The 14,889-nt window shown below is 33.3% G+C and overlaps 2 protein-coding genes across 2 annotated transcripts; both read left to right on the plus strand.

Annotated features, from left to right (window-relative positions):
• The first annotated feature begins 4,876 nt into the window (after window positions 1–4,876).
• Window positions 4,877–5,847, plus strand: LOC132054566 (uncharacterized). Its single transcript, XM_059446548.1, has one exon. The coding sequence runs from the start codon at window positions 5,024–5,026 to the stop codon at window positions 5,573–5,575; it is 552 nt and encodes a 183-aa protein (XP_059302531.1). The 5' UTR covers window positions 4,877–5,023; the 3' UTR covers window positions 5,576–5,847.
• A 6,591-nt stretch (window positions 5,848–12,438) lies between these two features.
• Window positions 12,439–13,399, plus strand: LOC132054567 (uncharacterized). Its single transcript, XM_059446550.1, has one exon. The coding sequence runs from the start codon at window positions 12,572–12,574 to the stop codon at window positions 13,136–13,138; it is 567 nt and encodes a 188-aa protein (XP_059302533.1). The 5' UTR covers window positions 12,439–12,571; the 3' UTR covers window positions 13,139–13,399.
• Window positions 13,400–14,889: the final 1,490 nt, after the last annotated feature.

The raw sequence follows: 14,889 nt of genomic DNA on the forward strand, positions 1-14,889 counted from the left end.
CTTGAGCATTCTTCTAAAGTTATTATAGCTTAGACATGGTTTTAAATGAACTTTTGAAGACAAAGTCAATAATGCACGTATTGTGGTAATCAATAGACCACGCATAAAAGCTAAGGTCACTGGTCTTAGGAAATTAACAAATCGAAGCATACTTCTTCATTACGAGGCAGTTTAAAATGCTAGCTTTCCTTTTGCGCTTAGGGATGGACAAATAAAATAGGGAAAAGGGTCAAATTTGCCCTCTAAGTATGGTTTATAGTTTAAACTTGCCCACTGTCAAAGTTTAGGATCAAATTTGCCCTCACCGTTAAAATACTTGAAAATTTGCCCTTATCACTAACGGAATGGACACGTGGAGCAATGACATGGCAAGTGACCAGTTAAATGAAAACACATGGCATATAACTCATTCATGCATGTTGGAGTGCAATAATATAGAAAGAGCTTATATATGCAGAATTGGGAGCTGTGAATACTGCAAATTAGTTTGTGGTTTCCATTCTGTCTTTGGTAGTTTTTTTTTCCATAATTTTCTTTGTATTCGGGAAATTTTTGCAAGAAATAGAAGGAAAAAAGTTTTATACTACTAATTCAAGGCTGGAGTCCTGTAATTTTGGATCCACAAATTCCTGGGAGTTGGTCTTCTCTCTTAATTTGATTGTCGACTATTTGTTACCTTCTCTATTTTTCTCGAGAATAAGAAAAGCAAAAAGTTGAGGTTTACAAGTTAAAACTAAACATGGACTAGATGGGCTCAAAGGAAGGAATGATTTTTAACTTGCTAAAATGAAGGACTTATGTAACAACTTGCTAAAATGAAGGCACTTAAAAGTTAAACTATTTGTTGAAGTTTACAAGTTGATGCCCTGATTAACTAATCAAGGCACTTATGGAACAGAACGGACCTCTGTGATTCCACCAATTTTCCTAAATCAAAAACTGTCTTATGTTCATAAGTGGAAACACGTAATACTCCGTGGTATTTAGTAGGTGTTTGGAAATGCGATTTCATCTCATGAGATGAAATCCCAAATCATCCAAAAAGGCATGATTTGGGATTTGAAATCATGATTTCAAAAAATATAAATGTAAAATTTGACCCATATATTTATATTTTGTAAAAAAAGACCATAAGTTGGTAGATATATTTACTAATCATGTACCAACCATAAATTGGTAGATATATTGTTCGTACCATGTGGGATGATTATATTAAAGAGTAGTTACATTACTATTCATGTTAAATTTTCCTTTTTATTGAATTAAAGTTTGATCAATTGATGTTGTATTTTTTAGAAAGGCCTTCTAGTAGCGTATTAATTTTATTATGAATTCTGATTTACTCATTTGGTAAGATTGTATAAGAATTGGGAATATTTTGATGGTTTTCACAACTTGTGGGGTTTTTATGTATATAAAAAAAATTGCAACTCAAGAAATCCAAATTGCTTGTCCAAACATGATTTCATCTCATGAGATGAAATCATGTCCAAACCGCTCCTTAATATGTAGCTTTCTCTTTTATACTTTGTTTGCAATTATTTACTATAGTGGGTTTTAAAGCAACTACTCTGCCTTTTAGGTTGGCCATCTACCTTGAACCCCACCCCCCTCCCCCCAAAAAAAAACATCCTATTTTATTGATGCACTTGATTGCTTTTTAATTTGAGAGAAAAGCATACCTTAGAGTGATACCTGATTTTGAAATCAAAACTACATGGTGACAAGAACCCCTAAAGAAAATGCACCATCGGCCTAATTAAATTTCTAAGTTGGCTCATCTGAAACGAGGTTAGTTCAAAATTATATAAGGCGATAATAATATTAGTTCAAATGTAGGCGTATTCCATATTTGTTGTAGTGTGACAAATGTCGGACACAACGTGGGCAATATAACATGAGATTTTAAATTGAACAAATCAAGAATTTGACGGAGTATATAAACTCTCATATATTAATGGAATTGACCTATGACCTAACTCAATCCCAATTTAAAGCTAGATTATAAGATAATAATTGTCCAAAGCTATATAAGGAGATAACATCTCATTTCTCCACCAATATGGTACACTAAACACTAACTTGGACAAAACCAAAATAATCAATCTGATATGAACTTAGCTTGAAACAATTTTTACAACATTTAGTTAAAATGCATAAATTAATGTTAACGAAACATCGATTACGGATATAGAGAGAAATGATCATCAATTTAAGAAAGATTGTGGTAAGAATAGATGTTGACTCTTTCTTTTCTCATACAAGCAAAGCACAGATAAACCATACTATTAATTAGTGAACAGGTCTTTTTTTTGATTTGCTAATTCGATTTTTTCACTAAGTTCGTAATTTCATTTCTCTGTTACTCCAAGTTCCAGGCAACAACTGAAAATTTCAAGTTGAAAGGCTTATTGTTGAAAGAAGATCAGAGAGTCCACCTCACCCCCACCCCGATCCCGTCAAATCCCTACCTCCATAGTGTTATATTTTCAAGATGCATTTAAATGCTTTTGAAATAATATTCTTTTTGCTTACTTACCAAACATTAGAAAATAAGCATGAAAACAACTTAATTTTTCAAGAAAAATTTCATTCGTACCAAAAAAAAAAAAAAAAACTTAGTGTTAGTTTTCTTTCCTCATGTATGTGCAAGTTTTACGTACTCTTTAGTTATGATCTGCAAGGAAAAAGAAGAGGGTGGAGGGGCTAGAGGGTACATCTCTCTACAAATGGCTCTCAATCATAGAGCTAGGAAGGAGTTTTTAAACCAAACAGAGAAAAAGCAACAAACAATTCAAAAAGAATAATGCATATTCAGTATCAGTAGTGGATATAATTTTGTGTCTCCTAATCCATTCTATGGTTCAACAATAGTTGTGTAAGAAGATGAGGATGAACATGCCAGATGAGTTCAAATTAATTGAAAGGACTCAAGCTTTTAGATTAATTAACATACTCACTTTAGCAGATTGTGTACAGCACTGTACTGTTGGATAAGTGAAGTCCCCTCAAGTCTTTAACTAAAAGGGTACTACTATAAATGATACTCCTATTATCGCATCTTCATTTTATTGGATAAAGCTTTGCTTAACAACTTTTGTGTATCTCTGCGATACAAAGAAATTGTGAAATTCAAATATCTATTATCTCAAAGTCGAAGAATAATTTTAATTTCAAAAAAAGTGAAAAAGAAGTAGAATAAACGTGTACTTCTTGTTTTCTTTCAGATTGTGCCAAGTTTAATTCAGAAATAGTTGCATGGTACATGGTCAGGTTTCGAGTGGGTTTTAATGGCTTAACATTGATTTTCTGTTCCTTTGTTTGCTGGAATAGAAAGCGGACCGGACGTGCCTGAATATTCAAAACTTTAGGGGACTTTTGGAACCAAGTGAATCAAATAGACTCCTATAGTCTAGTAGTAATTTTTTTCCTTTCTATAGTTTAGGTGCTATATATGTTTCTTTCCATAACAGATTGCAGTGCAAAAAATAAAAAAAGGAAAGAGATATTTGATTTGTGGAATCTAGGAGTGTAATATATAAATGGTCACCTCTCTGTTGCAATTAAAGAAAAAAAAAGATCATTTCTCTTTCTTGTTGAAGAGTAGCTTTCGCTTTTGGCGTTACCTTTTCTTTTCTTTTAGCTTTCGATGGAGTAATTGTTATTGCAAACCTAATTCTCAAAAAAGGTTTTTTGGCAGGCCACTTTTTTTTTCAAGGGGGGTCAGTAGTAAGTATGGGCAACTCTTTGAGTCTTGACCAGAAGGGGATGAACAATGTGTAACAGCCAGCCCAGTAGTAATATATTTCACTTCTTATTAGGTCCACATAGCTTTAGAACGCATGTCTAAGAGGTAAAGCTTATGTTATCAACGTGTCATTTGGTTAGATGTTACAAGTAACTCCAACAGAAAGCTAGTGTCCATTTCCTTACACCCTCTACTTACCTTCTGCAGCTTTCTAAAGTTATTATAGCTTAGACATGGTTTTAAAAGAACTTTTGAAGACAGAGTCAATAATGCACGTATTGTGGTAATCAATGGACCGCGCATAAAAGCTAAGGTCAGTCAGTGGTTTTAGGAAATTAACAAATCGAAACTTACTTCTTCGTTACGAGGCAGTTTAAAATGCTGGCTTTCCTCTTGCGCTTAGAGATGATCAAATAAAATATGTACTGCGCCAGCTGGGAAGATTTTTTTCCTTTTAGTTTATTTCTTTTTAATACTTCCTCTTTTCTTTTGTACTTGTCCAGCATATTAAAAGTAAAATTTTCTTTCACAAAGTACTACGTATATTTTTGCAAATCAAGAGCAATTTTTTTCTTCCAATTTTACCCTTCTCATTAAGTAACAATTTCTCTAACTAATTGGAGTAAAAGAAGTCGAAGCTCCACTTTCAAACCAAACTAGTTAATAAGCGCAAATTAGTAAAATTTCTTAATTAATATTTTCACAAAAAGCGTGCAAAATGTAATCTGGACAAATAAATTAAAAAAAGAATGGAAGGAGTATGCTTTTGGTTGCTAAATGTGTCGTTTAGAAGATATTTAGGCATTGGAAACGTACTAAAGGAGTTAAGAAAATGTTGGAAAAGCACTGCTTCATAGTTTAGCTTAATGTGAGTTCCAAACACCAAATTATCAATAGGCCTCATCAAATTTGCAATCCACGTGAAGGGAGAGGAAAAAATTTCAATTATTTGATGAGTGACAATGACTTAAAAGACTCTCCTAAAGCTGGAATTAGAAAATCAACACCTCCTTCTTTAATGATTAAACCAATAGAATATTGAATCAACTCGTACTATACGTGGTCTGTGCCCAAACGTGTCAATTTTAAAACTTAAAACATAGAGAATCCTTCGCTGCATCCTCTTCCTCTATATGAAGGCCCCCTATATATACCACTCGTTGCATCTCATAAAAACACAATTCTCTACCAACTCTCCTCCAAAGCTCTCTTTTATCAATTCTCAACTACAAAAACTCACAATCAAAAAATATCTGCACGTGAATATACAAAGAAATGGATCAAAATTTGCCAATCATAGCAAAAAAGTTCTGGAAAATAGTCCGAGTGGCTTACTTCATGTTGAGAAAAGGGCTATCAAAAAGAAAACTAATGTTTGATCTCAACATATTTATGAAACGTGGCAAAATTGCTAGCAAAGCCGCCATTCAAAATCTCATGTTCCAGGGCCATTATACCCAAGGCCACCAATCATCTTCCAAAGAGTACTATGAGTTCAGCTGCAGTAACAGCCCTGCTTTCCACCTCCCTTTCAACTTCAACAAACGCAATAAGCATACTCACCATGCACCTGCCATTGAACACGACGACGTTGTAATGATGAACTCTGCCGTATTGAAGGCATTGGAAATGCTTCAGAGCGAAACAGCGTCACCTGCTTTGCCTGGATTCGGGAGAACTCCAACAGTGAGGCAATTAAGGGTAATTGACTCGCCTTTTCCTCTAAGAGATGCTGACTGTGACATTAGCCACGTAGATGAGAAAGCTGATGAATTCATTTCTCGCTTCTACAGAGATTTAAGAAGAGAAGCCTCTGCTTTTGCTTAATGTTTTTTTAAGCTTCAGTTGGCAATTTTCCTTTAAGAATCCATGCATGTTCTAGCGCATTAGTAATATAGAAAGAGCTTATTGCAGATTGGGAACTGTGAATACTGCAAATTAATATGTGGTTTCCACTCTGTCTTCGGGAGTTTTTTTTCTTTGTATTCGGGAAATTTTTGCAAGAAATAGATGGAAAAAAGTTTTATACTACTTGTTCAAGGCTGGAGTCCTTTAATTTTGCATCCACAAATTCCGTGGAGTTTGGTCTTCTCTCTTAATTTGATTGTCGACTATTTGTTACCTTCTCTATTTTTCTCGAAAATAAGAAAAGCAAAAAAGTTGAAGTTTACAAGTTAAAAGTAAACATGGACTATATGGGCTCAAACCTCAAAGGAAGGAATGATTTTTAACTTGTTAAAATGAACGCACTTATGGAACAACTAGCTAAAATGAAGGTAAACTATTTGTCAAAGTTTACATGTTGATGCCCTGATTAACTAATGAAGGTACTTATGGAACAGAACGGACCTCTGTGATTCCACATTTCCACCAATTTTCCTAAAGCAAAATTGTCTTATTTTCATTAGTGGAAACATGTTATGCTCCGTAGTATTAGAGCCCGTTTGAATTAGCCGGAAAAAAGTGGCTTTTAAACATAAGTGCTTAAAATACTTTTTAAGTGCTTAAAGTACTTTTGAAGTCTTTGAAAGTTATTTTATAAATAAGCAGTTACATGTTTGGATAAAAGTGCTTAAAGGGTTTTTAGAAGTAAGGGCAATATTGAAATTAATAGAAAATATAAGAGATAAAAGGGTAAAGTTGTTGGTCAAACCAAAATGGCTTTTACGCAAAAAAAAAAAAAAAAAAAAAATTGGAGTTGAGCAACTTCTTGGTTTTGACTTATTTTGATTTTTTAACTTAATTTAAGTTATTTTTTATTTTTACCAAACACTCAAATAAGTTAAAAATGGCTTATAAGCCAATCTAGATGGCTCTTAATTTGTAGCTCTCTTTTTACATGTTATGCTCCGTAGCATTAATCTGTAGCTCTTTTTTTTTTTTTTTTTTTTTTTTTTTGTACTTTACAAATATTTGCTTACAAGTATTTAGTATAGTGGGTTGTAAAGCAACTCCACTACCTTGAACACCCCCCCCCCCCCCCCCTCCTCTTTTGGCAGAAACATCCTATTTTATGGGTAAATATCTCAAAAGGCCATTGAATTTTGAGAAATTGTGTAGTAAAGTTATTAAATTTTGCTACATATCAATAAAATCACTCAACTTTAGCCTATTATCTCATAAAATCACTCAATTACATATGTCATAAAAAAAAAATCTGCCATGGCAATATCAATTAATTATTTTATACCATGTAGATGTGGGCCCCTCAATAAAATAAAATAAATCTATATCTTTATCCACACCCACTGTTTCGAAGTTAAAATTAGAGTTTTCGTCAGAAATCTTTTTTTGTTCTTTTTCGTCGACATCATTAGAGTTTTAATGATTAAGCATTTAGTAGTACTAAAGCATATATTTAATATACTAAGTATTCTTTCGATCTTTCTCATTTCAGAATTTGGGTGTATCTTTTTCTCGAAAATTCAAAGGCTTTAGAGTCGCGTTTTGAGAACTATTTGAAAGTTGTTAACGAGATCGGCATTGAGGATATATTAGTTGTTAGGGCTCTGACTCTACAATTTTGCGTGGTTAATGTTATATGTGTATTTGTTAACTGATTTGTAGTGGTAACAATTAACTGTGGTTTAGGGCGTATCTTGGTAATATTTATGATTGCAAGGGGACTAGTAGTACTATGTGTATCTCCGTGTGGCTTTTTTGCATGTTTTGAGATGGTTTTGTGTAAAGAATTAAGGAACTTGTTCATTTTTGAGGTACCAAGATATGTGTAAATTACCATAATTATTTTGATTTACTATCTAAGTTATATTGGCTAAGTAATTATTTTGATCCAACCAAATTTTAAGGAAACAGTGAGAAGAAGGTATAGATAAGGGAAAAAGGTATAGATTAGGGAAAAATGGGTTTTGGATGAAGGGTTGGTGAATGGGTGTGGGTTTAAAGATATGGATTTATTTTATTTTATTGTGTGACCCACGTCTACATGGTATAAAATAATTAATTAATATTGTTATGTCGATTTTTTGCATATTTTAGTAACTTTGTAATGACATATGTAGTTGAGAACCTTACCTCCTTCTGATTTTATAAGATAATAGGCCAAAGTTCACTTTGGTGGATTTTATTGATATGTAGTAAAGTTCAATGACTTTCCTACATAATTTCTCAAAGTTCAATGACCTTTTGAGATATTTACCCCCTATTTTATCGATGCACTTGATTGCTTTTAATTTGAGATAAAATGCATTGCTTACTAAAGTATTTGAAATCAAAACAACATCATGACAAGTTGAGTGATTTTATTGAATGCCATCTAACTCTTAAGGCTTACCCCTATTTTATCGATGCACTTGATTGCTTTTAATTTGAGAGAAAATTGTATTTGAAATCAAAACAACATCATGACAACTGACGAATGCCATCTAACTCATAAGGCTCGTTTGGTACGAGGGATAAGAGATAAATAAAGTCGAGATTAAATTTGAGATGAGTTTATTCCACATTTGGTTGGGATAAAATTACGGTATAACAAATTCCGGGATTGTAGTATTATTTTATCTCTATGGGAGGGTGGGATAACTAATCCCGGAATAAATAATCCTAGGATAACTTATTTCCCAACCAAACGACCCCTTAAACAAAATGCACCCTCGGCCTTATTCAATTTCCAAGTTAGCTCATCTAACTGAGGATGGTTCAAAATTATATAAGGAGATGACAACGTAACTCATTTCCTTTATGACCAATGTCAGACACGACGTGGACACTATAACATGAGCTCCCAGCATTGAATAAATCAAGAATATGAATGAGTAAGTCTCGTACTGTGGCAATGAAATTGACATGTGACCTAACTCAGTCTCAAATTAAAGGAGTCTAAGATCATAAGATGAGGATTGTCCAAAGCCACATGATGAGACGTCTCATTTCTCTACCAATGTGGGACACTAAACACTAACTTGGACAAAACCAAAATCAGAATTTTGACATGAACTTAGCTTGAAATAATTTATACAACATTTAGTTAAAATGCATCAATTAACAGATGAGGGGGGTGGAGGGGCTAGAGCCTAAAGGATACCACAGCCCTCCAAAAGTGGCGCTCAATCATAGAGCTAGGAAGGAGGTTATAATAATGTAAGCAATTAAACAAAAGAGAGAAAAAGCAGCAAATTATAATTAAAAAAGTACTGCATATTCAGTTTGAGTAGTGGATATAATTATGTGTCTCCTAATCCATTCTGTGGTTCAACAATAATTGTTTAAGAAGATGAGCATGAATATGCCAGATGTTATATATATATATATATATTCAGACGATCAGTTCAAATTGAAAGGTCTCAAGCTTTTAAATTTCTTAATTTACTCACATTAGGAGATTGTATACGGCAGTGTATTGTTGGATAAGTGAAGTCCCTTTTAGTCTTTAACTAAGAGGGTACTACTATAAATGATACTATTTCATCTTCATTTTATTGGATAAAGCTTTGCTTAACAATTTTTGGGTACCTCTCCCAGACAATGAAATTGTGAAATTCAAATATATGTTATCTGAAGAAGAATAATTTTAATTTCAAAAAGTATAAAAGTAGAAAAACAAACGTGTACTTCTTGTTTTCTTTCAGATTGTGCCAAGTTTAATTCAAAAATAGTTGCATGGTACGTGGGTGGGTTAATTTGGAGAGGTTTTTAATGGCTTTCTATTTATTTTTTGTTTCCTTTTTTTGGTGGAATAGAAAGCGGATCGGTCGTGCCTGAATGTTCAAAACTTTAGGGGAATCTTGGGAGCCAAGTGAATCAAATAGACTGCTATAGTCTAGTATTTTTTTTTTCTTTCTATAGTTTATTATATATGTCTCTTTCCATGGCAAATTGTAGTGCAAAATAAAAAAGAAAAAGGAAAGAGATTTGATTTATGGAGTCTAAGAGTATATTATATAGTTGGCCACCTCTCTGTTACAAAAATAAAAAATCATTTTCTTTCTTGTTGAAGAGAAGCTTTCGCTTTTGGCGTTACTTTTTCTTTTAGCTTTCGATGGAGTAATTATTATTGCAAACCTAACTTTCAAAACAAAAATTATTTTTTGCAGGCCACTTTTTTTTTTTTTTGGTAATCGCAAGTCTAGGCGAGAAAGGGGATGAACAGTGTGTTACCGCCCTAGTATTTCACTTCTAATTAGGTCGGCATAACTTTAAAACGCATGCCTTGGTGGTAAAGCTTATTACTTCTTTAATATGTTTATTTTTAGTCATATTTTATCAACGTGTTAGTTGCTTAGATGTTACACGTAAACTCCAACAGAAAGCTAGTCTCCATTTCCTTACACCCTCTACTTACCTTCAGCAGCATTCTAAAGCTATTATAACTAATTAGAAATGGTTTTAAAAGAACTTTCGAAAACAAAGTCAGTAATGCACGTATGGTGGTAATAAATGGACCACGCATCAAAGCTAAGAGGTTGTACTATTGTTTTCTTTTCTTCGAAACAGCTCTGACTGAGGTCACTGGTTTTAGGATACGGAAAAGGGTCAAATATACCCCTCGTTATAGTTTGAGTCCAAATATACCTTTTTCGTTAAACTTTGGGTCCAAATATACCCCTCTGTTATACTTTGGGTTCAAATATACCTTCTTCCGTTAAAATTATCTAAAGTGGACATGAGATCTGACATAACGCTGACAATTGGTGAAGTGGACACCACATGACATTCCACCTCACCACTCTAACCCATTTCCCCCTCTCTTTCCCTTCTACTTCCATCACTAGCATCTCTTCCCCCTTCACAACCTTTGCCACCATTAACACCACTACACTACCATCTCCACCTTTCCTAAATTTTCTCATTAATCTCTCTAATTCATGTATCTAATTAAATTAATTAATTATTAAACCCTTATTCATTTCCCCAACTTTCCAAACTCAGGCGTTTCAATCAGAAAATTAGAAATATTTTCCTGGATAGCGCACATACCATAAGTGCAAAGGTCACTATACAATAGCTAATTAATGATCAAATGAATACAGAACATTTTGTCCTCGAAAAAATAGTTAAATATGTAAAGGGCACATTTCATCGGACACTGGCTTTCTCTTTTTGTTATCAATAAAGTAATTCTGGCTCTATTTTCTACTTTTTTAAGTTCTTAATCCCATGCGGTTCTATATTAATAGTATTAAACATAAAGTATAAGTAAGACATATCCTCGCTTATATAGAATTAAAAAAACTACATATGTATATTTAGACTGGATAAAAAATTGTTTTCATGAGTACAGATTAAAATTTTCAAAGGAACAAACCACTTTGATTAGCTGTAGCACTTCAAATTGAACTGTACCATCAATATTCTATTTGCTTTCATTATTTTGCTTCAATCACTGAGTTTAAAATAATCAATTAATCTAAACAACATTATAGTGGTGCTAATGGTGGCAAAAGTTGTGAAGGGGGAGGAGATGGTAGTGATGGAAGAAAAAAGGGAAGAGAGGGGTAAATGGGTTAGAGTGGTGAGGTGCATGCATGTGCAGATCTACCTCACCGAGTTATCAACGCCATGTCAAATCTCATCTCCACCTTGAATAATTTTAACGGAAGAGGGTATATTTGAACCCAAAGTATAACATGACCGGTATATTTGGATCAAAAGTATAACGAGGGGTATATTTAACCCTATTCTAATAGTATTGGGGTATATTTGACCCTTTTTCCGTTTAGGATATTAAAAAATCAAAACATACTTCATCGTTATAACAAGCGCAGTTTAAATGTTGGTTTTCCTCGTGTTTAGGGATGGACAAATTAAATATCTACTGCACCGTCAGAGAACATACTTTTCCTTTTCGTATATTAAAAATTAATTATTCTTTCGCTCCCTATTTTTGCAAATCAAAAAATAATTTCTTTTTTCAGTTTTACCCTTATCATCAAGTAACAATTTTCTCTAACTTATTGGATTATTGGCAGTCAAATTTTTATTTCCAAGAAATAGTGAATAAATGAAAATTAGTAAAATAATCTCTTAATTAATATTTTTTCTTAAGAAGGGTGCAAAATGTAATATGGACAAGTAAATTAAAAAGGAACAGAAGGAGTATGTGTTTGGTTGCTAAATAAAAAACATTTCTAGAATATGGGTGCACCACTAAAAAAAAAGGAGGAAAAACAATGTATGAAGTAGGCATTGATCCCTATTTCTCTACGTAAATAACTCAACATTCAAGCGTTTCCTAATTCAACCTTCTTGGAGCATCCGTGCCATTAGATAATATTACATCAATTTCAAAAAAATACATGCATATATGTAATTTTGCAGAAAAATCATGAATTCACATGAAACATAATTTGGCCTATAGATCCGCCCTGTGAAAAGGGCAGTAAAGGAGTAAAGTAAATGTTGGGAAAACGTTGTTTCATAGTTTAGCTTAATGAGAGTTCCAACTTTCAAATACCAAATCATCAATAGGCCTCGTTAAATTTGCAATCCACGTGAAAAGAGGGGAAGAAATTGGAAAAGTTCTTTGTTGGGTGACAGTGACTTAGAGGACTCTCCTAAAGCTGGATCAAGAAAATCACCACTTTCTCCTTCAATAATTGAAACAATAGAATATTGAATCAACTCGTAATATACGTGGTCCGTGCCCAAACGTGTTACGTGTCAAGATTAAATTAAAACTTAAACATATACTCTAGAATACTTCACTGCATCGTCTTCCTCTCTATGAAGTCCCCTATATATAGCACTCAATTCATTGCTTCCACATAAAACCACAATTCTCTACCAACTCTCCTCAAAAGCTCTCACCTTCTTAAGTGAACCAACAAACACGTTAATATATATAGAGAGTACTTAGACAGAAAAATGGATCAAAATTTGCCAACTATAGCCAAAAAGTTCTGGAAAATAGTCCGAGTGGCTTTCTTCATGCTGAGAAAAGGGTTATCAAAGAGAAAACTAATGTTTGATCTCAACTTATTTATGAAACGTGGCAAAATTGCTGGCAAAGCCGCCTTTCAAAATCTCATGTTCCACGGCCATTATACTCAAGGCCATAATAATACACTGGGCCACCAATATTGTCCTTCATCTTCCAAAGAGTACTATGAGTTTAGCTGTAGTAACAGCCCAGCTTTCCACCTCAACAAACGTAATAAGCATACTCAACATGCTCGTGTCATTGAGGACGACGACATTTTAATGATGAACTCTGCTGTTTTGAAGGCATTGGAAATGCTTCAGAGTGAAACATCTTCACCTGCATTGCCTGGATTTGGGAGAACTCCAACAGTGAGGCAATTAAGGGTCACTGACTCTCCTTTTCCTCTAAGAGATGTTGAGGGTGACATTAGTCACGTAGATGAGAAAGCTGATGAATTCATTTCAAGGTTCTACAGAGATTTGAGAAGAGAGGCCTATGCTTTTGCTTAATGTTTTTTAAGCTTTAGTTGGCAATTTTCCTTTTCAGAATATATTCATGCATGGTCTAGTTTGCCTGTGCAATAATATTGAAGGAGCTTATATATTGCAGATTGAGAGCTGTGAATACTGCAAATTAATTTGTGGCTCCATTCTGTCTCCGGGATTTTTTTTCCTCATAATTTTCTTGTTATGATCTTATGACAATTATGAATGTAATGATACCCCCCGTTTATTTCTTGCTACGGTATAATAGTTTCAAGGTTGATGTCCTGAAAATTTGCATCCAAAAGTTCCTTCTCTCTTAATTTTATTGTCGAGTACTTGTTACTTTTCTTTTTCTCTCGAAAATAAGAAGAGCAAGTTTACAAGCTAAAAGCTAACATGGAATAGGGAAGCAAGTTAAAAATCACTCATTTGTCCCTAAGAGACTGTTGTATTTTAATTATGAGTAGATTTGCCTAGTATATTATTAAGCATAAACAGAGTATGGTTCTCTTTTACTTGTCGAGTGAAATCATTTATTAAGTATATAATTTATTAAGTTGCTTATATTTATTATGCTTCAAAAATTTAAAATTGACTACTAGTACTTTGGTAAGTTTGAGAAAAAGTTATTTAATGATAAGGATATAATTGGAATAAATAAATAAATATGTATCTTTTAATTTGCTAACTAAAAGAGGAAATTTATTTCTAGTATATTTGGACTAGGAAAAAAATAAATCAAAGGGAATACATACTTACTTTCATTTTCAAGTAAAACGAAAAAAAGTAATTAACCTGGAAATTCGTTTACATAGTATCATACGCGTCTACCAATATTGAAGACTCAAGCTACACTCCAAACTCTACTTGTCGCCAGGACTATTGTACTATGTCAAAGAGAAATTAATATCCCAATGAACTAATAGAAGCGGACGAATATGATTTCACCAGTTTTCCTAAAAAGTAAAACTGTCTTATTTTCATAAGTGGAAACATGTTATGGTATTTAATCTGTGCCTTTTTCAAAATTTACTGGGCACATATTTATTTACGATTATTTATTATAGTGGGTTGTAAAGCAACTCCTCTGCTTTTTAGGTTGGCCATTTACCTGGAACCCCCCTTTGGCGAAAACATCCTATTTAATTGATGCACTTGATTGCTTTTAACTTGAGAGAAACTGCGGTGCTTAAAGCAAAGCATACCTTAAGAGTGCTACCTGATTTTAAAGAACGTAAAGGGAAAAAAGGGGCGGAGGGGCTAGAGCCTAATGGATCGTTTGGTAGGAAGACAAGTAATGTAGATATTAGTAATACAGGTATTAATAATGCAGGGATTGTAATACTGAGATTATTTTTTATTAAGTGTTTGGTTCATTGTATTTAAAATTAGATATACAATGTATAATCTAAGCTTGTGTTTGGTTTAAAACTCTACAAAATCTTCTTTAAAATTATAACCTTGAGCATTTGTGAGATTTTCTATTTCATGTAATTGGGAAAAGGGTTTGAGGGGTAATTTAGTCATTTTATGGGTCTTGTCCAGGTATAGTTAAACCTGGTATAAGTAATCCCTTGATTTCCTCGGATTAGATAGCAAAGCATACCTTAAGAGTGCTACCTGATTTTAAAGAACGTAAAGGGAAAAAGGGGGTGGAGGGGCTAGAGCCTAATGGATCGTTTGGTAGGAAGACAAGTAATGTAGATATTAGTAATACAGGTATTAGTAATGCGGGATTGTAATACTGAGATTATTTTTTATTAAGTGTTTGGTTC

The sequence above is a fragment of the Lycium ferocissimum genome, chromosome 4 (assembly GCF_029784015.1).
Source record: "Lycium ferocissimum isolate CSIRO_LF1 chromosome 4, AGI_CSIRO_Lferr_CH_V1, whole genome shotgun sequence".
In the NCBI taxonomy this organism is placed as follows: Eukaryota; Viridiplantae; Streptophyta; class Magnoliopsida; order Solanales; family Solanaceae; genus Lycium; species Lycium ferocissimum.

What these genes read in the sequence shown, in the direction of transcription:
- LOC132054566 (XM_059446548.1), top strand. Translation starts at nt 5,024, where the DNA reads ATGGATCAAAATTTGCCAATCATAGCAAAAAAGTTCTGGAAAATAGTC.
- LOC132054567 (XM_059446550.1), top strand. Translation starts at nt 12,572, where the DNA reads ATGGATCAAAATTTGCCAACTATAGCCAAAAAGTTCTGGAAAATAGTC.